Source organism: Archocentrus centrarchus, chromosome 23 (assembly GCF_007364275.1).
Source record: "Archocentrus centrarchus isolate MPI-CPG fArcCen1 chromosome 23, fArcCen1, whole genome shotgun sequence".
NCBI lineage: Eukaryota > Metazoa > Chordata > Actinopteri > Cichliformes > Cichlidae > Archocentrus > Archocentrus centrarchus.
In genome coordinates this window covers 10,379,295-10,402,840 of record NC_044368.1, presented here as the reverse complement: position 1 = coordinate 10,402,840, position 23,546 = coordinate 10,379,295, and the positions used below count along the sequence as shown (strand labels likewise).

General features: G+C 39.0%; 1 protein-coding gene across 1 annotated transcript in view; it reads left to right on the top strand.

The window, feature by feature from the left end:
* Positions 1 to 23,037, top strand: part of pcloa (piccolo presynaptic cytomatrix protein a) — a 63,212-nt gene extending 40,175 nt beyond the window's left edge. Inside the window, exons 8-25 of the mRNA XM_030720108.1 lie at positions 1,876 to 1,923; positions 2,558 to 2,640; positions 2,823 to 2,898; positions 4,479 to 4,604; positions 6,343 to 6,451; positions 6,787 to 6,851; positions 7,377 to 7,561; positions 8,305 to 8,355; positions 8,545 to 8,675; positions 10,022 to 10,048; positions 11,126 to 11,219; positions 12,615 to 12,686; positions 12,774 to 13,020; positions 16,217 to 16,358; positions 16,551 to 16,612; positions 17,801 to 17,935; positions 19,665 to 19,810; positions 19,923 to 23,037. Coding sequence (XP_030575968.1) covers positions 1,876 to 1,923; positions 2,558 to 2,640; positions 2,823 to 2,898; positions 4,479 to 4,604; positions 6,343 to 6,451; positions 6,787 to 6,851; positions 7,377 to 7,561; positions 8,305 to 8,355; positions 8,545 to 8,675; positions 10,022 to 10,048; positions 11,126 to 11,219; positions 12,615 to 12,686; positions 12,774 to 13,020; positions 16,217 to 16,358; positions 16,551 to 16,612; positions 17,801 to 17,935; positions 19,665 to 19,810; positions 19,923 to 20,066 — 1,943 coding nt within the window. The 3' untranslated portion in view covers positions 20,067 to 23,037. The remainder of the gene's footprint in view (positions 1 to 1,875; positions 1,924 to 2,557; positions 2,641 to 2,822; positions 2,899 to 4,478; positions 4,605 to 6,342; positions 6,452 to 6,786; positions 6,852 to 7,376; positions 7,562 to 8,304; positions 8,356 to 8,544; positions 8,676 to 10,021; positions 10,049 to 11,125; positions 11,220 to 12,614; positions 12,687 to 12,773; positions 13,021 to 16,216; positions 16,359 to 16,550; positions 16,613 to 17,800; positions 17,936 to 19,664; positions 19,811 to 19,922) is intronic.
* Positions 23,038 to 23,546: the final 509 nt, after the last annotated feature.

Here is a 23,546-nt window from a genome sequence, read left to right as displayed (position 1 = left end):
GTGCTGTGTTCAAAAGCATCCCAAAAATCAAAGTGAAAAAAACGATGTGGCAGGTTGGTCCATTTCACCAAAATGTCATTGCAGGAACTCAAATTATACTTAGTAGTTTGTATAATGTCTGACAATGTTGGGGCATGCTCCTAATGAGATGATGGATGGTGTCCTGGGTGATCTCCTCCCAGATCTGGACCAGGGCATCACTGAGCTCCTGGACAGTCTGAGGGGCAACCTGGCAGTGTCAGATGGACTGAAACATAATGTCCCAGATGTGTTCTATTGGATTAAGGTCATGGGAGTCTGGGGGCCAGTCAGTGGTATCAATTCCTTCATCCTCCAGAAACTGCCTGTATAATCTCACCAAATGAAGCCAGGCATTGTTGTGCACCAGGAGAGACCCAGGACCCATTGCTCCAGCACAGGGTCTGACAATGGGTCCCGTAGCCGTAGCCTAGCCTATAGAGGTCTGTGCATCCCTCCATGGATATGCCTCCCCAGATCATCACTGACCCACCACCAAACCAGACATGCTAAACAGTGTTACAGGCAGCATAATGTTCTCCATGGCTTCTCCAGACCCTTTCACGTATGTCGCATGTGTTCAGGGTGAATCTGCTTTCATCTGTGAAAAACACAGGGGGCCAGTGGTGGCCCTGACAATTCTGGTGTTATATGGCAAACACGAATCAGGCTCCATTGTGCCAAGCAGTGAGCAGATGCCCCACTAGAGGACAGTGGGCCCTCAGGCCACCTTCATGAAGTCTGTTTCAGATTGTCTGGTCAGAGACATTCACACCAGTGGCCTGCTGGAGGTCATTTTATAAGACTCTGGCAGTGCTCATGCTGTTCCTCTTGCACAAAGGAACAGATACGGGTCCTGCTGATGAATTAAGGACTTTCCATGGCTCTGTCCAGCTCTCCTAGAGTAACTGCGTGCCTCCTGGAATCTCCTCCATGCTCTTGAGACTATGCTGGGGGAGACAGCAAACCTCCTGTCAATGGCATGTAATAATGTGCCATCCTGGAGAAGTTGGACTACCTGTGCAACCTCTGTAGGGTCCAGGTATCACCTCATGCTACCTGTAATGACACTGACCCTAGCCAAATGCAAAACTAGTGAAAAAAAGATGTAAAACCATTCTTGTGTTGGGAGTTGTCTCATTGTTGCCCATCTTTTGTTGAAACTGATTAACAGCCCCCTCTGCTACTTCACTGACCAGATCAATATCCCAGAATTTTAATTGACTCTGATTAAAATTAAGTGTTCCTTTAATTTTTTAAGCAGTATATTAGCATATTTATTGGAAATCAGAAAATAATCCAATCCAGTGAAAAATTTAATCATATAAAAATATTGCTGAAAAGCTTATAGTTTGATTAACTTTTGTTAGGCAAACAGAGTTAATGATTTTTCTCTGCAAATTCTATAACTGTAAGCAAATGAGCTGTCATAACTATGAGGACAGAGTTTTTCTAAAACAATGGCTGACCAGCAGCAGTCTATTACAAAAGGAAAGAGAAAAACAAAAACATTTTTTTACTTTCTTATAAACAAGGTATTATTGTCGCCAGCACTTGCTGCCATGACTGAACTGGATTGCAATAAATCATATTCTTTAAAAACTACTTCCTTAAAGCAGCACTAGGACTTCTAAACTTCAAGCTGAAGACAATGCGTTTCTAAAACAGGATGCAAAGTGGGCTGTCATTAAGTGCAAGCTATATTCAGAGTACTATTGCTCATCTTTCTTTTTGTCTTAAAGATGCCACGTTTGAGTTGTCATGAATGCCGCTTAATTATTTGCCTATAGTTTCATATGGTTCCTAATTTTTTATTTATATTCTATAATATATTAAACCCATTTGCCTTGATTCCAGCCCTAAGTGATTCCCTGATGACTTTGAGCAGAGACGATGCAACCAATGGTAGAGTATTAGTTCAGTTCTCTAGTAGTCCATAATCTAATATATTAACCTGCACCACAAATAAAATGCATATAAATAACATGGTGTCTAAATGTTGGGGATGTTTAAGACATTTGAAATATGGCAAATAAATACCACTTCCATTTGAATTTTAAAAAAACATTTAATTATCTTAATTCTTTTTACATTACACACGATTCATCACACATACTGCATGTTGTGGAGGAGACTCACTCACCTTCCTAACAATTGGAGAGCAATTACACAAATATACCCAACATTTACATCTGTAGACAAGTATGGCAAGATAGATCTAGTTTATGCTACTGTGTTGTACTAATACTGTTTTATTCATTCTCAAACTGCCTTATTTTCTGTGCATACTTTAAAAATATTTTGTTTTTCGCATCATTTTCCTACGTCGCAAAAAGCGTAACAGCCAAACTTCTTCTTGGTTCATATGCCTTCCTCATATTTTTGACATCACAAACAACTAATAAATTTTCTCTTTTCATAAGTAGACATTTTCTCAGTGGCATGTGTTCACCTGTAAATGACCCGAAACTCATCTTCTCTAAGAGGATGGAAGAGTCTCAGATTGGTTTTGAAGCTGTGCTTGTTTTTATCCCTGAAGCCTACCACCTTAGACGAGAAGAGACAGATTGGTTTGACAAACCAAGAGACGGACGGTCAGAGAACGGACAAGAGAAGAGACAGGTGAAAGAGGAAAACACACAGACATACACACACACACTGTAGTAAAGTTCTCAAAGTGTCAGTAACAAACTGCATGCACCCACACTCAATCATCTGGATATGTGTATGTTGTATGAATGGTGTATGCTTTTTGTAAAGTAGCACAATGCACTTAACATCTTATCACTGTGTATGGGCCATAGGGAAAAGGTCCATACTACCCCTTCCCTCACCTCAGGGTCAAACTGCAGAGGGATCCCAAAGACCGCAGTGTCTCAGGTAAAGTAGCACAGTTCACTCTAGTTAAATTCACTGTAACAGCAGCAGCATGCTGATTGTAGAGTTAATATACATTCAGAACGGCATGTACTTGCAAATGTGTTACTGACTGCTGTACATGCATTATGGACTGCATCAAATTTGAGTTTGTTCCTTTTGAATAATTATGAATGATATAGATAATTAAGAATAAAATGATTACAAAAAAAAAATATATTAAAAAAGGATAGCGAAATATAGACATTGATCTGGACCTAGATATGTGTGCAGAGCATGACTAGTTAGCTTCATGCATGTTAATACTCAAGCAAACTGGCCTTTCCTGCCTATATGTTGCATCACATCAACTCCTCCAAGCTCAAAGCAGGCCGGCATTTCATTTCCTGGCTTCCCTTCGATTTGGCTCTCCTCCACGCTCATCAGTCATTGCCATGCTCAAAATGGCGTATCCCTCACACTCAGGATAATCTTATGCAATTAACAAGCAGCCTATAAAGAAAGAGTCTTGTTTACCAGTGCCCAGTGCTGAACTGAGTCATTTTGCCTCAGTGTTTTTGTTCTGGCTTCCATAACCATATAAAACGGTTTCATAGTATAAAATTAGTGAGGTTCTGGTTTTGTGTAACTGAAAGCCTTTTTATGTGTGTAGGGATAATCAATAGAGGGGCTGGAGATAATTAGTAGAGAGGTTGGGGTTTAAACTGGCCAATAATCAAAGTGACAGAAAGCCTGTGTGGTGCCATAAAACTCACATATAACCTAAACTCACATAAAATCTACAAACAAAATGCTGCACACATTTCTTAAATACTGTGATTTAAATAATCGTATCAATTTCAAGGATTTCTATGATGACAGTACTCGTCTGAGCCATTAACCTTTACCTGAAGTGTAGCTGCATATTGTCATCAGTATTAGATTAGATAGGAATTTAGGATTTTCTGTTTCTGAGATTGTATCAAAGTGCATGTTTTTTTAGTCAAAGTTTACAGCTAGTGAAAACCAGCAAGTAGGGCTACACTGAATTTTCACTTTAGCTATGGCTAATCCCCCCAGCTTATACGTTCTTCTTCTGTTCTATAGGTATACGCTGCCAGAAATTTTAGTGAAATTTTACCTTTTTTCTCTCTCTCTGAAATTCTTTTTTTCCTTAATAAATTAAATGTTTGACACCAAATATCCAATTGCAGGTTTAATCCTGTTTTGACCATATACAGCATAAAAGCTGGATGCAGCTACCATGAAGTCACCCAATGGTTTGCAAAGTCTCCTTATGACATCTCAAGATGAGCATTTTCCCCATCACGATGTTAGGGTTTTGAAAGCAGATGTCTTTTTTGCAACCACGGGTTTCACCCCCTTGCGGCCATTAAAAAGAAAGCATGTTTAAGGGACTTGTTTGGTTCACTTTTCAGACCCAGAAACTACATCCATCTTTTATACTGTCTGTTATTTTGTCTAAATGTTTACTCGTGTGTTCAGTCATACAAAAGAGATCAGATATTTAATTCTAGATGTTGTAGATAACAGGCTACTACTACCATAGACACTCACCAGTCTTTATTTTGGGGCATTAACAGGAAATGGTCTGGGTATCCGAGTAGTTGGAGGAAAAGAGGTCCCTGGTAGTAATGGAGATATTGGAGCCTATGTTGCCAAAGTCTTACCTGGTGGAGCTGCAGAGCAAACGGGAAAGATTCTCGAAGGTAAGCTCTTTTATCAAATTAAATGTCTTATTGTGAAAAAACAAATATATGGAGTTGCAATTACTGAGTAAGAGGATGAAGCAGGGTAAGCTGTGGGGTGTGGCTACAATGTGATTGACAGGTCACTGCTCTTTTGTACAGTCTAGGGCTCCCAGCAGTCATTGTGCAAAGCTAAAATGAAAATACAGCAGTGTTTGTCTTCTCATATAAAATTCAACAAGCATGTCTAACAAAACTGTTCTTCGTGCATATAATTTGGGTGTACATACCTCTGTGGTCATTCACAGACTAACAAAATTGACCATTTAGTTAGAGTGAGAGAAACAGGGAGATTACAAAAATAGGTCTTCATTTGCATTTAGTTTTATCACCTCCTGGCGATCGGCCATGACTCACATTCGGTCATGAGAGATGAGAACCAAAAATGGGAAGCTTATGCGTGGAAAGTGAATAAACTGGTAGTTATATTTTTAATATTAGATATTTTCACCTTTTGACAAATTATAATGGCAATGGAGCCTAATGACTGTGTCATGATAACAGGGTTTATTTTATTTAAAAAGTGATGTAAAATGCAAGTAGTTATACTGAAATAGCTACAGCTAATTCTTAACCCACAGATATGACCTTTAATTTTACACTGTACTTACTGAAATCTGACAATAAATTGCTTATTTTGTCTATTAACAGGAACACATTTTGATTTTTTTTTTTTTATATGAGGGTGCTTCCATAGTTAAATCTATCACCTGCCTAGTCGCACTCACATTTAGGGAGTCAGACAATCGGCAAACCTTGAGCTTTGTTTTAAATTGCCGCTGTGGACAGTTTGTTTATGTTGTCTCCTGTTTCCTTTTTATTCTAGTACATGGCTGCTTTATTTTGCTTTCATACTCTCCACTTCTATATAAGCACGTGCTAAAAGGTTCTACTGAGAACAGCGTCATGAAAAGATGAAAATATGATACTGAAAATTGTTCTTTAAGTCAAAGGCCAGAGGATTCAGCAACATCCTATAGAGCACTTGTCTCGTGTATTTTATTTCTAACACAGAAAAAACGGAAACTGTGGAGATTAATGTAGTCCAAGAGTCGAGATACGTCTGTGGTGTCGTTCGCCGGACAGCTCAACCGTAATAACACCCATAACCCTGTCATCAACACAGAGCAGAATGGCTGCAAAGTACTTTGGTTCTGCCAGCGGGAACACGATGCCTCACTCTCTCTGGTGTGAATATGGAGAAATGTTGTCAGATTCAACAGGCGTAGAGGCTTAGTGTCACAGAAGGACAGCGCGCGTATGAATGGGTGTTTGTTTGTCTGATTGCTGAAATTTACCCTCCACAAGCTACAATATACAGTGCAAGTATTTTGATAAATAATGCCAGTGTGGGAATTCAGTGTACTGTAGCTTTCCTGTCACTCTTGCATGCAGCTCGAGAGTATCGTCGAAAACAGAGGACCTTCCTGATGAGCTGTTTCCGTCCGTGTAAGTCCTGCCAGCGTGCAGGGTGTGTTTTGGAGGATGCAGTGCATTTGCTGTGCTGAGTGGAACCTCGCTGCGCTTTTACTGCTGAAATGTATACATATAAACTGTCAATCCTTCTTCTGAATCTGTCATAGCTAGAGCAGATTGGAGAAAACTGCATCATGTTACAAATTTTGTCTGTGCAGTAGTGCATATGGGAAAATACAGGATCAATATTTATTGTTCTTCTGGGTGTGCAAATCGTATGTAGGAATGCAGGTCCTGGAGTGGAATGGTGTTCTTTTGACGGGGAAAACCTATGAAGAGGTGCAAGGGCTCGTTGGACAGCCGTGTAATGAGGCAGAAGTGTGTGTCAGACTGTGAGTATAACCTGTGTCACTTGCAGTCTTTCTCTCGTGCACTCTGTTCATGACATAGTCACTGTGTCATTCTTTTATTTTATTTTTATTTAAGATTATCATTTTAACCTCTTCGTGTCATTACTGTTTTCCCATGTCTGATATTAAAAAGCTAGTCATAATCATTAAGTTTGCTGTCCTTTATTCAGTTAACTATTGTCACTTCATTTTTTCTTCATTTCAGTGATGCTTTTGTGGCTTTTCTGGTACATTTTTTTGTCTTTTTTCCCTGCTTATACCCTCCCTTTAGTTTCACTTTTCGGAGTTGTATGAAAGATAATTTTTCCAACTTTCAGTAATCTCAACATGCTGGCTGAATCTGAGGGTCCCCAGCACCTAGATTTCCAGGAGCACAGCAAAGGTAATTCACTGTATTTTTATAATGCCAGCTGTAACATGCTGATTTCACTGATACTTCCCCACTCCTGTCCCTCCCTCCTCAGTATTTCCCTATTAACTTTCATCTCTTATTTTCAGACTCTCTTCTCTTATTGCTTTTTATCTTCAGCTCTCATTTTTTCTTAAGTTCAGCCACGCTTTACTTGTGGCCTAGTTCCCCGGTCTGTTACACAGAACGAATGTGGAAATAGATTGTTTTCAAAGAGCTCTCTCTATTGTGGTGCTTTAATATTCAGTTTAGCGTTTTCTTTTCCAATCCTTTCCTATTGAATTTGACCTGAAAGTGAATTGGGCTAAAGAACCATGCTGTTGATTCAAAGGGTTTAATTGCTTGTCAATGTGCACTGCTGGAAAACATCAAACCTACTTGATAATTAGAAGCTGAAAAATAGTTGTCAGTTTCATTGTTCCATTGTCAAGATTCTTCGGTTTGTTTTGGTGCAGTGATGATCATCTGTACTCATAGGTATATGTGTGAACCTTCTAGGGGACAGACCTCCCAGATCTCCAGGTGTTGATCCCAAGCAGCTGGCAGCTGAGCTGCAGAAAGTGTCGCAGCAGCAGGCTCCAACATCCACCTCTTCCTCCAGCCTACCTGCCACCACTTCAGCAACCTCCAGCCCTGGTCAGCCAGGGTCCCCCTCAGTCAGCAAGAAACGTCACAGCAGCAAGGCGAGTTCACAGGGTTGCTGTAAAACATATTCTTTAAAATAGCTTTAGTTCAGACAGGCAAAGAAGACAACCCAACTGAAATCTACATTTACTGTAGGGTGTGCTATTTAGACTGTTTTAGCTTATCCACAGTTGCTGCATATCTGCAAGCTGCTTTCCAACCAGCCTCCACCCCAGATCCTCCTTTTCATGCTGTTTCTGACTCAGTGTCATGACCTTTGATACTGACTCTGGCCTGGGTTCTTTCTGCTGTTCTTCTCACCTACAACTGTCCATGTACCTCCATGAAGATGAATGTATGTGGTCTTCTTTTAACTATAGTTGTAGTCCTGGCTGCACTGTATATGAATTAGCAGAATTAAGATCACAATATGAGTTTCTGGGTAAGTTCATTTTCAGTTTGTGCCTAAATCTGTAAAAGGCTCCTGGAGAGCTTTCAGTTTCCAAGAAAAATGCTAGAAGCTGTATTTTGATTTTTTATAAGATGTATATTTATTTCTAACCTACTATGAATTTAAAATTTGTAGAACATAATAAGGTAACTGTAACCCGTTTTTAAATGATGTAAATTATCTGAAAGGATCATTGAAACAGACGCACTGATTCTGAGATTTTCCAGCTTAGCCTCAAGCACAGCATAACGTACAGCTCAGTGTGTTGTACAGTATAATCAGCCAGCAATAAACACAAAGTTCCCACCTAGACATTTTTCTGTCTAAGCATGTTGCTTTCATCCTTTACAGACTTCAGAGGGAACAAAGAGCCAATCCCACCCTGTCTCTGGAGAGATACAGGTCTGTGACAAAATCATTAACTCTGTAATCTGTGTAGATTTGATTGGATCTAAGAATATCAAACTTGAGCAGATGGGTGTTATTTTTACTGTCTTAAAATTACATAAATGCAAGACAATGCAAACTTACACTGCTTCGCTTCCAAAATGCAGCCGAATCATTATAACTCAGTTGTGTTTCTTTTTGCAGCTTCAAATCCACTATGACAAGCAGCTTGGCAACTTGATAGTTCACGTCCTGCAGGCCAGAAACCTTGCCCCGCGGGATAACAATGGCTACTCCGATCCATTCGTTAAAGTGTATCTACTGCCAGGGAGGGGGTGAGTTAGTAGTGTTCAGACTGTAAGCACATCTTAGGTATTTCAGAGCAGGAAGATGTAATCAAGTATACAGATTTGTAAATTTAGTTCTTTTTCAGCCTGATTTACAGAAGGAACAGTTGCATACTAAGCTAAGTTTTTCCCATCTAGACTACACAGACTCTGTTAAGCTCTAACTTAATTTCCATTCATTTTAAAATCGATATACAATTGATTTTGGCTTACCGTGACGCCATTCAATATGCAGCACGGGACTGTCTTTGATATCAGCTCCATAACACCTATGTACTACTATGCATTAGGTCATCACTTTCTAATGTATTATGGGTCCAAGACTCAGCCCATTTTTTTCTCCTGAATGGCATAAACATTATGTAAATATAATGAGGCACTTGTGTTCCCCCTGTTGATGTGTATTCTACTGTAGGTGTGAGTGCAGTCAAAATCAATAGCTCTCATATTTACTTGCAATACAATCCAGACTCCTGCTTAAGTCTACTGCTCCCTTCCCACTGTGATTGCACTGTAATGCAATTGACTCTCCCACCTTCTCTTTGGTATGAGATGAGGTCCCTCGAGAAAGTGTTTTTTTTGTTTTGTTTTTTTTTTCCAAGGATCATTTCAGATAAAAGCAATAATACACTGCATGGCTGTCGGGTTTTTAGCTGCCACTCTCACATGCCTTCGGGTTGACTCATGCACAGATGCCACTGTGAGTTATGAATGGGATTGGGGCGATGCTAAAGAGACTCAGAGAATGGCATCTACAAGCCCTACAGCCGCATTAAAGTGGTTATGGAAACATGCACACTTAAAGGCATGTGTGCACATACTCGTGTATACCCTGTGTGTGTATACATGGAATCTCACAGCTATCAATACCAACTGCAATCCATAAAGAGGCTTTTCAGTTGCATCACAGGTCTTCTGGCAACTACATGGAACTGCATCTCAAAGTGTTTTTTTTATTTTTGTTTTACATACAAAATTTTGAAGGTCCAGCCCTTGTATCAAAAACAGATTACACACTTCGGCTGAAGACTGGCAGATCTCCCCTACAGTTGCCAAAGGATCCTTTACTTGACCTGAAAGTCCTCTCAGCACACATACATGCAGTCATGTACACACTACAGCAAAATTTCAATCCACCGCAGCATATCACAGTTCCCTTCCCTTTGTAAAACACACGCTTGATAAATAACACTCTAAACTCAAGTGTAGAGTCAGTCTCCCCTCCCAACAAATGTACTCACAGCCCACAGACACTTTTTGACCCCCCCGCCCTCCCTCTGACTATTTTTTCTGTATGTTGTTCTCTATATTTAATGCATGCTGGACCCCCTCAGTCAGGTCATGGTTGTCCAGAATGCCAGGTATGTGACTTGCCCACTTTGGCACTTTGGTTATTTTTTGGTTGAAAATTGGTTGTCACTTTGATTAAGGTAACAAAAGAGCAAGGTTATTTTTTCACTAGAAACGTATTGATAAAAGGCACTTAGTTCAGGCCTACTAACTCAGTTTAACCTGAAACAGTTGTGCATTTCCTTTAATTCCCATATTCCATGATGCTCCCTTTGGACTCCCCAAATATTAATATCTTACCATCTGTTTTACTTAACACATATAAACTAATTGTCCCCTATGCTGTTTTTCAAAGCTTACTGTTGTCTTTTCCCAGTAGAGAGTCTGTTTTTCCTTCCTAACCATTGTAATTTGAAACTCTAACACTGGCCCCGATAACCTAGAATTTGTCCCTGTTTTTTTTATTAAAATCCCTCAGTAATATCCTACATTGTGCCCTGACATCATACTGTACCCTCAGTGCCCTGTCACATCCAATGTACACTATTATTTTTTCCTGCAATCTTTATTCATACCATTGTTGTCCAGTATAGAGTAGATTGTCCCTGTCTTTTCCAACCTAACTTTTCCCAACCTAACTTACCCATATGCTAGTCTCAAATTAAACCCTACACACTGCAAAAAATATCCATGTCAGCAAGTCATTTATTATATTTTAGTTAGTCTTTTTTATTTAAAGCATCTTTTCTCAAAACTGGTGAAATAAGTTATTGGTGTACTGTCATTATTGCATTTCTAATGCAAATTGTCTATTTTTTTTGTCATTGGCATTATTGGTATTTTTCTTCTTACTGGAGATCTGAAACATTTGTTCTTTCAATACATCAAAATGAAATGAAATGGCTTGATGGAAATCAAAATGGACTTTTTTGCAGCACACCCTGACATCATACCCTGCTATCCATGCACGTAGGCCCATACATTGTTACCATCCAAACAATGTGCATCACATTCATTCTTTTCCCTCTACTGTGACTTTGTGCCCTACTCCAGTATCTTCTGCTCCCTACAATGTGGCGGTTCACTAACATGCACAGTATTTGCATACATGTTGACCAAATATGTATTGTTGTGATGTGTTCCTCCAGTGCTGAAAACAAGAGGAAGACCAAACACGCAGGCAAGACCCTCAACCCTGAGTGGAACCAAACTGTCATCTATAAGAACATCCACCTGGAACAGGTACTGTGTGGTCAGAGACACTCAAGGTACATCTCAAACAGTGTAGCCTTGGTGCACATGCAACATGTTTGAACCCTATTGGTCTCATTTGGAAAATCTCAGTAACTACTGGGTCACCATGACATTTGGTACACAGCAAGCAGCAAACCTCTGGAGGCCCAAAACTCCTTAAAATTCCTTAGAAGTTCACTTGAGTCTCCCATATTAAAATTCTCAAATGTTTAGTCCCCTCTTCTTTCTGGAGAATTTTTAATTTAATTAACTGACAAATACACTGATATGACTTCCTTTGTGTAATTGTGATTAATTGTATGAAAAACCTGTCCAAAAAGGTGAAATTCTAGTATTTATTTGTACTTAGCACCAACTAGTATATATGTGTGTCTGTGCTGTCGACACCATTTACTGGATGCAACATGCTAACCAAGCTTGCTAACATTAATTGATAATGTTGTATTTGAACCTCTCGTCTAAATATGATTAGTAGGAAAAGGAGAACCAGCATATATTGCTTCTGCATATCATATGAAATCATAAACCAATGGAGGGAGGCCACGACCATTTTTTATATACAGTCTATGATGCACACTTGGTCCTTACACACATGGTATTGATATTACTGACTTAGCACTAACATTTTGTTTTGTTCAAATGTTTGTTTTTATTACAAGAGAAAGTCATGAAAATCATAAGCAGGAAGTGTTTTCATGATGAGTACGGTATCTTAGCATTTTGATCACAGCCCTGCCTTGCCAAAGTAATGGGCTGGTAAATGGACTGATTCTTATATAGCGCTTTTCTACTCCACATGAGCACTCAGAGTCCTTTAGCACAATGTAATGAAACCACTAGGATGACTACAGACTTATAGCCTTGTTCTGATGCTAAATGCAGCAAAGCAGCATGTAAACCAGCACCATGAGTTCAGGATCCAAGTAAATCTAAAATGTTATTACTATCTTACACAGTTGTTTGAATGGCATTTATTCTATAACTCTACAACAATTATTATATGAAGGAACAAATAAGAAAACCCTCAACTGATTAATGTTTTGAAATAATAAAAAAAAATGCAACACAATATATTGCTTTTTCTCTGCTGGTATGCCAACTGTCATCGTTGCCACTGGCTTTCAGCAGAGCAGATGGATGTGCCGCTGAGATTTATTATATCCGTTTAGATCCCATTTTAGATTCAGTGAGCTTGTATCAATCACAGCAAAATGGCCAACGTCTGCTGCCTTTTCTATTCCTTTTTTCAGCTGTTTGAAGGTGTGAAACAGCTTTAACTTTAAGCTCAATTATTTTTTCTTTTTTTGTAATAATTCTTGTTCCCTCCACTTGAATTGGTTGCTAAAAATTTTGATGAACTCTCAAACTGTGTGTACATTCCAGCTGAAGAAAAAGACTTTGGAGGTGAGCGTGTGGGACTATGACAAAGGCTCCTCTAATGATTTCTTGGGAGAGGTAAACTCCTTTAATATTATATTTAATACATAGTTGAGTCCATACAAGTTTTCTCCAGCTTTGTTAAACGTCTGTATTTGCTTGTAGGTCCTTATTGATCTGTCCAACACCGCCCAGCTGGACAACATTCCCCGGTGGCTTCCTCTTAAGGAGCAGAGCGAGGGGGACCACCACAGACGCTCCCACTCAGGCCAGGGTCGACACAGTTCTTCTAAACCCTCCTCACAGCACTCCTCCCCTAAAACCACTGGCTCCTCGCATGATAATCAGGATTCCCCCAAATCATCTGTCATCAAGAGCCGAAGCCATGGGATCTTTCCAGATCCGGCCAAGGGTAGGACACAATGTATTCCCCTCACCTGCGCGACTTAATCACCATCTTCCCCGAACAACACTGCTGCTTCTCTGCTGTTTCCTCGTCTCTGTAGTGTGTTCTTCTTTATCCCTTTCTTTTCCCTTGTTTGCGTTCTTCCTGTCACTGCTTCTCTATCTCTATGTCAACCTCTGTCCATTCTCTCTTTGCAGTCGTGTCTTTATTACCACCACCTTCCTCTACCCATTTTTGCACCCATTCTAGCTTTTGCTTCATGCTTTTTGCTTTCTTGTGGTCTGTTTTCTTGGTTGCCATGATGCCACCCTGCTCAGAGGCCTTGCCTTAGCTTCCCTCTATCTTTCTTCTAACACGGAGGGCAATGTGGCCGTGGAAGGCTTTGAAAATAACGTCAAAGTGACATCAAATTTAATGAGAATGATTATGAAATAAAAATTATAAAGCACACTGGCTAGATTCAGTATCTCACTAGCCAGCAGCTCCTTCTTCACAAGTGGTATTCAACAGGTAACAACCTATAAGAAAAGCAAAAGGTAGCTTTTTTTTTTTTTTTTTTGGTAATTTGGTGAATCTGGTTGTTTTAGACACACAGGTGCCCACTATCGAGAAATCTCACAGTAGTCCTGGCACATCGAAGCCTTCCCCGTCCGAGGGCCAGAGCCAAAGCCACAGCCACGGACACAGCCAACACTCTCGCTCACACGGCGCTTCACGCTCCAGCAAAAGCGCAGCACGACAGCACCATCAGGAAAGCCTCAATGGAAACAGAGGAGGCGCTGCCGTAGCAACGGGCGATGCCCAACAGCAGTCACAGCAGCAGCCGCCACAACGCCTCCAACCAAGTAAACCAAGACGCAAATAAAGCCTACGCAGCATGGCCGCCTCGCACTCATCTGTTCTACTTTCTGTTGAGTTTTTTTTTTTTCTGTTGCTTTCTTTTCTTTTCTTTACTTAGTTTCCCCCTCACTCTTTACGCCCTCTGGTTCTCTTCGGCATTGTATTCACAGTGTGTCAACCTTTCATGGGTTCTTTTCTGTATGTAGTCACAAGTGTCAAGAGCCAGCACCTCACCTGTACAGTAGCACACTGTCTTTGACCTTTCCCAGTTTTGACCTCCTTCCAAACAGCCATAATGTTATCTAATAAAAATGTGGTTCTAACTATATTAAATCCTTTCACTGTTAAAATATATATACATATAAAAGAGAGTTTAAATCTACTTTAATGTGGAGTTAAACATAAATAATTATTTTTATTGTGACTGACATTAGCTTTTAATTTGAAGATGAGTAGAAGTATGGCCGGATAAAAAGTAATAAATAAATGAAGAGGAAAAAAGCAGAGTTGCACAAGATGTTGACGAAACAAATGAGTAGCAACAAACTAGCTTAGGTTTAACGTCAGAGCAGCACTCTCAAATGATGAGGCTAGCTAGATGAGGCTTATGAAATCAGAGATTTCTGCTGCCAGCTAGGACTTAAATATTTAGAATTTACTGATCCAACTTTAAAACAGTTTGCAGTCACCTCCCTTATATCATTTACTTTTTTTGATATTATTTTTATTATTTCTTTTTTTTCCTCCCGAGTTCTTTATGATTTGCTTTTTTGTTAACAAACAACGACCAGCTACTCTGAAGCTCCTCCACTGAGATGGCTGTGCATGCAGTCTGCTACACCTCCTTTTTTTTGTTTGAACAACTACTGGACCCACGATGCACCTCAGTAGATGCTGCACGCCCCCCCCATTAGTGATAAGTGGGAAGGGCACTGCACACTGTGGCTGCATGTCATTGACAGTCAAGCTGGTTGCCATGATGAAGATAAACCACACTCTGAATCTCCATCTTGCTCCTCCCTCCTCCCAATTTAAACTCCGACTCCGTGACCTATGTTTCCTGGCGTTGACCCCCCTGACATCTGTGCCTGTGAATCTAAACGCATCCAGGCCAAAGAGGCCGCCTCTCACTGAGGCACCAGAGACACAGCATAGTGGGCGTGCTTACCATTCAGAGAGCCCAGTCTGATTGGCTGCCTGCCCTGCCATCGGTTGTGTCGGCCAAAGGGAGCAGAGCAGACGGCAGGCACCTGACCCTCAGGAAAGCCGTGTCAGAAGAGAGACCGCAGAGCACCGGAGGTGAGAGTTTGCCCAAGAGTCTCCTCTCTGTCGTGTGACTGAAGCACAGATGGAGCAAGGAGAGAAAGAGAGAATGAGAGAAAGAGAGGATGCAGTACTACTAACGCACACCTGCAGAAAGAAAGAGGGGAGTATAACAAGCTAATAAAAGAGACAGAAAGACAGAAAGTTGCACTCACATCACAGATTCATGCGGCGCCACACACTTTCTTGATGGCCACCAACACAGTTCACTAATACCAGGATCTCAGTATCTAAGACTGTGAGACGATTCATTGAATGTTAGCGCTTTGCCACTACCACATCTGCTGCGTCATTGAACTGTTATTAGTGAGCTTTTGCTGTGTTGAGTGGCTTGACAGAAAAACGTGTCGGCATGGATCCTCTCTTCTGCACCACATCCACGCATCTTACATCATTCATACTCTGTCACACTGCCTGATCAGCTGTTTGAGAACAAAAAGTTGAAAGCTAAAACATTTAAAGTAACCTAAAATATCCTACATGTAAACAGTTAAAAATATTATAAAGCGACAGCCATAAACATTCTTTAAAGTCCTGCAAAAATGAAACTGAAGCATATTAAAGCTATTTCACTTAAACGATGCTAATGCCAAGCTTGAGGAATTGGAACACAACTATCTCATATAGATGACTAACAATGTCAGATGAGTCTCCGTGCCTCTTGTTTAGCCTGCATAAACATATACATGTAATATCTCTTTATATGTGTGTGTGTTTAAGTTAAAATTTTAAATGTGACTTATTACTGTCTTGTCTTTGCTGAGAGAAAGATAACTGTCCATGTGCTTTTCGCTAATCTTCAGTGTTTGTGTGCTATTCATTACAATTCAGTCTTGTGTGCTTTAAAGTAGCTTCCTCTTTGACTTGGCATTAATTTTTCGTAGGTTTAACGTGTGTTATAATGATTTCCACTGCTGCAAATATTAATTAATGCTAAGTTGTTGTTTTTTTTACATTATTGAAACCAATCAAGGAGGGGGAGTGGCAATTTTTCTTTCTTTGTCTTTGTCGTGATGGGTGTGGTCATATCTGTGCACAGCTCGGTCAACCTACAGATCAGGTGATGCCCCGGTCACGGCGGCCTCATTGGATAGTGGCTTGAGTGGCAGTGCCTACAGCCTACTGGACGAAGAAGGAGAGGCCAACGAGGTGGACAGTGCCATCTTCCAGGTGCCCCGATTGTGAGTCAGTTTATTTATCTTAAAAAGAGTGGCACTTTAGCATTTTAAATATGTTAATGTGATGCTTAGCTATTCTTCTCACTGCTCCGAGGCATATCTCCATCCATTGAAAACAGAAAATATGCTGTGCATACAGTAATATTTTATGTAGTTAAGTAATTTATATATATTTTTTTTTAATCTCTTCCTTAGTGGCAAGATCCCAAATGGCACAGATGTGATGAAATCATCACTCGGACACAGTGACACTGAAGGTTGGCGTGTATCTATTATATAGTAAATGTCTGTTTTTGTGTTTTCGGTACTATCAGCGTTTATAAGAAACAGTAAACAGTTCTCTAGTGAGCACAGGGCTCACTAGACATGCACTCCAGCGGCCTGCTGGGGGGCTCTGGCAGTGCTCATCTTGTTCTGCCTTGCACAAAGGAGCAGATACCGATCCTGCTGATGGGTTAAGGATCTTCTACGGCCCTGTCCCTGTCTCCTAGAATCTCCTCCATGTGCTTGAAACTGTGCTGGGAGACACAGCAAACCTTCTGGCAATGACACTTATTGGTGTGTCATCCTGGAGGAGTTTTACCTGTGCAACTTCTGAAAAAACAGTCAGAAAAGATGAGGAGGGGAAAAATGTCAGTGTCCTCCACCTGTAAAACCTTTCCTGTTTTGGGGGTTGTTTCATTGTTGCCCCTCTAGTGCACCATTGACACCAAAGCAGCTGAAAACTGATTAACAATCCCCTCTGCTACTTACCCAATCTGATCAATATCCCAACTAACTTGATGCTATACTCTGATTAAAAAGTGTTCATTTAATTTTTTTTTTTTTTTGCAGTATACATACACACTCATTTAGATATCAGTTCACACTCTTATATCATATTTTTTATCTATTTGTGTCAATGGATTTCTCACTTTTCATCACTTCAGAGGACATCACGTCCACTGGAGATTTAACCTAGCTTCAGCCTATATCTTAGTCAACCTTCATCCAAAAATGTAAAGATTTATGTTATTGTCCCCAGAGGGGAGAAGCTTCCTCACATTGTGACTGTGTAAATAGATTTATGTCCCCACAACACGAGTAATAAAAGTGCACTTACACACAGCCTACATTTATCATTTGCCAGGGACTTGTTGACCCAGCTTTCACAACTGCCATTTCCATTCAGTTGCCAAGGCAACTAGAGGCCAGGCAAGGCTCATCATAACTTCTCCTCGTCCTTGTTAAACCAATAAATGTGATTGCCTGCAGACCATGTTTGATATTAGTCATCACATTCACACACTTTGTGTTCTGTAGAGTGCAGCCCCTTTGAAGCCCGTCGGATTTCAATATTTGCATGCAAAAGAACTTTTGGCCAACTTATGTTCTTTTATAATGTGCCATATAAATAAAATTGACTTCACTTGGTTAGTGCATATTTAACCTGTCTATGTATTTAGGTAAGACCCAAGTAATGGGAGAGATAAAGATTGCTTTGAAGAAGGAAATGAAGACAGAGGGTGAACACCTGGTCCTTGAAATTCTTCAGTGTCGTAACATCACCTACAAGTTCAAGACTCCAGACCACCTGCCTGGTAACTGAAAATACCTGATCTATGCACATGACTGAACCACTGCCAAGCAAAAGTACACCTACTGAGCTGTTTTGGCAGAATATACTGAGCTGCTAAGGTTACTTTTTAAATTTTTCACTCATCGTCACTTATTGTTGTCCCTTCTGTCTAGAATCTTGTTTTAGAGAGGAAGTTGAGAGAGAGGAAAAAGTATATTTACAGAGAGTTTCTGTGGTACATATAATTTTATATTTAACAGCTGGGAAGCCCACACAAATGTGTGTTCTGGCATGTAGCTTACCTTCAAATGTTTGCCAGTTTTTATAGCAGCAGATCAAGTGGTGTTGTAATAACGTGTTTACCAGCCCACATTTCCCGGTAGAACATTTAACCCTTCAGTAGTGTGTACTGTATGTATGCAAGGTTAAAAACAAGACTGGAATGGCTCACTAATGAACACAGAAGCCTCTTTAAAAGCACACTTTGGGCATTTAAGATGAAACTGTGCATTTTATAGTACAGTTATATAATTCCCATTAATTGAAAATAAAATTTGTTATAAAAAAATAATCAAAGTACTTAATGACAGTACAGTTTTACACTATTTCACCTTTAAAGACTGTTATTATTTGGACAGAGTGCATGTATTTTTCCGCTGATAAAACACAGATTGTCACCCACATTTCTTCCCCTTGTAATATTTACCTCCCTAATTCCCAAGCTGCCCAACACTTGCTTCATTTGCATTTGCTTCCAGATGGGACCTGCACACAAGGCTTTATTTCAGCTGATATATAGAGCTGCTCTGAAGTACAGAATTTGGCTCAGTGTCTGAAAATATTAACACTTTACAGTCATGAGTTATATTAAATATATATATATATATGTATATATATATATATATATATATATATATATATATATATATATATATATATATATATATATATATATATATATATATATATATATATATATATATATATATGTGTGTGTATATATATATATGTATATATATGTATATATGTATATATATCTATATATATATATATATATATATATATCTATATATATATATACACACATATATATATATATAAGAATTCTACCAATGTGTTGGTAGAATTCTTCCTTTGTTGTAACAAGTCTTAAAATTCTTAGAAGCTTAGAATTCTCAGTGTGTTGGTAGAATTCTTCCTTTGTTGTAACAATTCTTAGAATTCTTAGAAGCTTAGAATTCTCAGTGTGTTGGTAGAATTCTTCCTTTGTTGTAACAAGTCTTAGAATTCTTAGAAGCTTAGAATTATACACATATTCACATATACACAAAGCTGAATTAAATTTTTATAATGAGAAAAGAAGAGACGTTAAACTAAAAGCAGGTCACAAGAAGCAACATTCAAAGAAGAACAGGAAGTCACCCAAAAGATTACTAACCAGCCCAAACAGAAACATGGTACAGAAGGAAAATTGTAGGATTAAGCCTTTATTTATGAGCTAGAAAAAAATCTAATTCAACTGAAAACAGGAATGTTTTTTACAATAATAAAAGTTATTAAAATATATGTAACTAATCCTTAAGTGGGAAAAAATAGCATGGAACTAAACAATCTCTTAAACAAATACCTGAAACCTGAAACTAATGGGTATAGAAAGAAACTGTCCTGCAGATGTGCTCCATTCTGTCCACTCTGCCAAGAGCACAATTAAAGAAATCAAATACTTCAGGCAGATCTGTCTGTGTCCACAGATCTTTATGTGAAGCTCTATGTGGTGAACATCGCCACCCAGAAAAGGATCATCAAGAAGAAGACCAGAGTCTGTCGTCACGACCGCGAGCCATCCTTTAATGAAACCTTTCGCTTCTGCATGAACCCCACCGGACATGCACTACAGGTAATCCGGGTTGTGATACAAAGCATCAGCAGAGATGGGAAAAAAAAAAGCAAGCTTGAAAATTAAAAGCATTCCATTAAGCGTGCACAAAACTACCTTTTGTCCTTTCCAGCTATTCCTGGTTTCCAATGGTGGCAAGTTTGTGAAGAAGACCCTAATAGGCGAGGCCTACGTGTGGCTGGACAAAGTTGACTTACGCAAGCGAGTGGTGAGCTGGCACAAGCTGCTTGCCAGCACTGCCCAGATCCACTCGTAGGAGGAGACTAAATTTCAAAGAAATAAGCTTGAAAGAAAAACAGGTTTCTGACATCTGGGTTTCACATCTGTAACACTGATCCAATCTTCTGGAAGTTTTGGGCACAGGAGGGGGGGGGGGGGGGTCTTCAGCCTTTGTTTCAGGGTTTGCGTAGCTTGCAATTTGGAAAATGCTTTCAGCAAACGATGATTTCTGCTCTGATTATGTGAGACGCTCGGAGGAAGTCGTTATGTGTTTACAGGAAATAGACACATGTTTACAGGACATACAGTATACAGGAGTGTAGCCAGGGTTTAGAAGAACACAGGTGCTGAGTTCAGAGGTCAAGTGCAGAATCAACCAGGTATTACACACTTTATCACACACACACACACACACACACACATGCTCATGATATTGCACACAGTCATTCACGCAGAACTTCAAATCTTATAGATACAGGGACTGGACACACGTATAGATTCTAACTTATTTATTTTGATGTTTTATCCATTAAAATTTCGCTAAATGGGCACTCACCCTTCCTTTATTACAATCAGCAGGATTTTATTGATTTTCAAAGCATTTTGGGAATGAAATAGTAAAGACTCTGCTATAGAGACCTCTTATTTATTTTTGTATTATGATATTAGCGTAGAGTTCTATGATTTGTCTTCTCCTCAATTATTTAAGTACTTTAACAATCTATTCTGGGAAGGAAGTATATTTTATAATACACTACCTGGCATTCCAGTTCAATACAATAAAAAGAAAAACAAAACGAAAAAAAAAAAAAAAACAGCAAGCATGTTTTTGACTTTATTAACAAAAACAACTTGTTCCCTACCCCTTTTAATCAGATTTTCACCTTATTTTATTGAATGATGACTATTGTTTGATAAAGCATCAATATTAATATATATCAAATTGGACATTATATGTTGTGCGCATGAGTCTATCTATTTGGTATGCAGTGCCACATGTTCATGAAGTTAAAAAAATCAAAACACCTCTGAGGTTCACTTTGTACATGGTGAAGTGTCATAGCCGGACATTAATTCTACACACATAGATAGATATATAGATATCTTTATCACAGACAATCAAGTCTTGGTGATTGTGGCATAGAAGTTTTATTTATTCACGACGCCCCTTAGAATGTGAGACATTTACTATATGAGATTTAAGCGTTTCCTCTTTTTTCTTTGTAAGATTGGAGCACATTAGAAGTCTTACATCAGCCTTGCTTTTGTTCGTAAGGGCAGTCAACTCAACGACACTCGCTTTTGTGGTATTTTGCACTTTTTCTGCTTAGAATGTAAAACATCATCCTTCTAAAAATAGATTTTTTTTTTCTTCTTTTTTTTTAAGAGTGAGAAACTATAGAGGTAAAACGGCAGTATCAAACAGACCAGGAAGTATCCACAGTTACAATCCTAAGACATGATGCTGTTACAGTAGCATGATGATGTTTCTTCCCGCCTCCACGTACACTTCTTTGAACGCCTGTTGTGTCCATTACATCAAGAGAAAGGTCCTGTCGTGTGCTTGTACAGGGTTCAGGTTCATTTAGCATTTTTAGTGAAACATCACTTAATATCCGAGTAATTTCTATGCAACATCTACTATATAACATATGTAACTGCATCCTGACTTGCCAGAAATATGAGACATTGTTTGAGAGGGAAGATTTCTGTTTATTTTGCACTGCTGTGTTTTCATGTCCTCCACAAAATGGTTACTGCTTTAATATGATTTTTTTTTAAGTTAACATGATTTTTTTTTTTGTATTGCTATATGAATCTTTATTTATTGCCTGTGAGACTATTTCATATGTTGTATTATATTTGTTTACAGTACATATCAGATGTACAGAGAAATTTTGTTTTTATACACAATGTAGTGCTTGTTTACAGTATTTAGAGGACCTGAAACTCAGAGAACCAACTTTTTTGCCCTTGTGCATGAACACACACTCACATTAAAAATGCCAATTCCACATAGCTATAAATCTAGGGAAGAAAAGCAAACAGTCCTATTCATGATTCCTATCTTTATTTCGCACTCCCCTTTTGAATAGTTTAATTTTACACTAAGTGTATGAATTACCAAGAAAAAAAATGAAAACCTTGTAATCAGTGGACTTTACACCTGAAACATAAGGTGAAGCGTGTTTTTGTTTGCTTTTCTTAATTTTCTATCCATGTGCTTGTGTGTGTAGCATCTGCATACCAAGTCCATGTATGTCATTGGCTCTAATGCAGTCTCCCTTCCTTTACATGTTATCTGTCTAAAAATATCAACTCTAAAATCTCCTCATAACACATGATGAATTAAACATACAAACAAACACACACACGCAGATGCCATCTCTATCTCCGACTATGTAAATAAATAGTTTTTTTTATACTGGGGTTTGGGGAGCAATAGGTCTTTTAGCAGACAAAAAAATAAAAAGAGTTGTGGGATCTTAGAAGTAACAGGGAGTTGTTTCTCTCTGGATCTCTGTACAGTGGCTAGACTGAGAGAAGAGCTTCTGTCTGTCTATAGGGACCCAGATTTACCCGACCCTTTACACCAAACACTAAAAGTTTACCAGAGTCTAACACAGAAGTCTATCTTAACAACTCAAGTAGTTGCAGGAGAATTTAAATGTGCTCACACTGGATGTTGCATGTTTCGTTGGTGGTTCATACTATTTTTGTGTCCAGATATTATTAAAGAAAAAACAAGAATGACGTAGAGAAAGATATAGAACAAATGTTATAGAGGGAGAAATTATGAAGAAAAATTATAATTAATGATGTATGCTGACTGTACAAAGATTATGCTTGTAAAACCTGTCTGGTTTTTCACTTGTAAGTAAACAGAAAAAAAAAATCTAATGTCATGGTTTTGTGATTGTATACAGGAGGTATTGATAAATTATGCAAAATGTGCTGTAAAAATGGCTGTTGCCCCATGTCTAAATATTAAATATCATATAAATGAAGCATTGCTAGCGTGCATTGAGTTTACTGCATATTGCACTGTTGAACAGCACAGTTTTATTTTGAAACTAGAAAGTGCAATTCCTGAGAAAATTGCAGTGTTGGGCAAAGTTATATAGTTGGCTTGCACCTGATGAAGTAACAGAAGACAGCCACAAGATGGTGCCGTGCTGCTTTCATTTCGGCCAGTTGGAAGCCCATAGTGACATTCGAGCAGGCCTACACAAGCATGGAACACTCACACATGTGTCTTCACTTATTTTGGCTGATTAGTCGTCTTTTTGTGACTGTGTGGGAGTGTACAGATGGGGCTTGCTGACAGGTCCGTCTGTAGCATCAATTGGTTCGGCTTCATGGTGAAACAAATCAGCACCAGGTGTGGGTGTGTGTGTGCAAGGCATTTGTTGGTCTATAATTCAATTGTAAAAGTGTACCAAATGTTAAAATTCAGTGGTAAGTAGATGCTAAAATAATAAGATCTGAATGTGTGCTTAGGTGTGTCCATGATGCT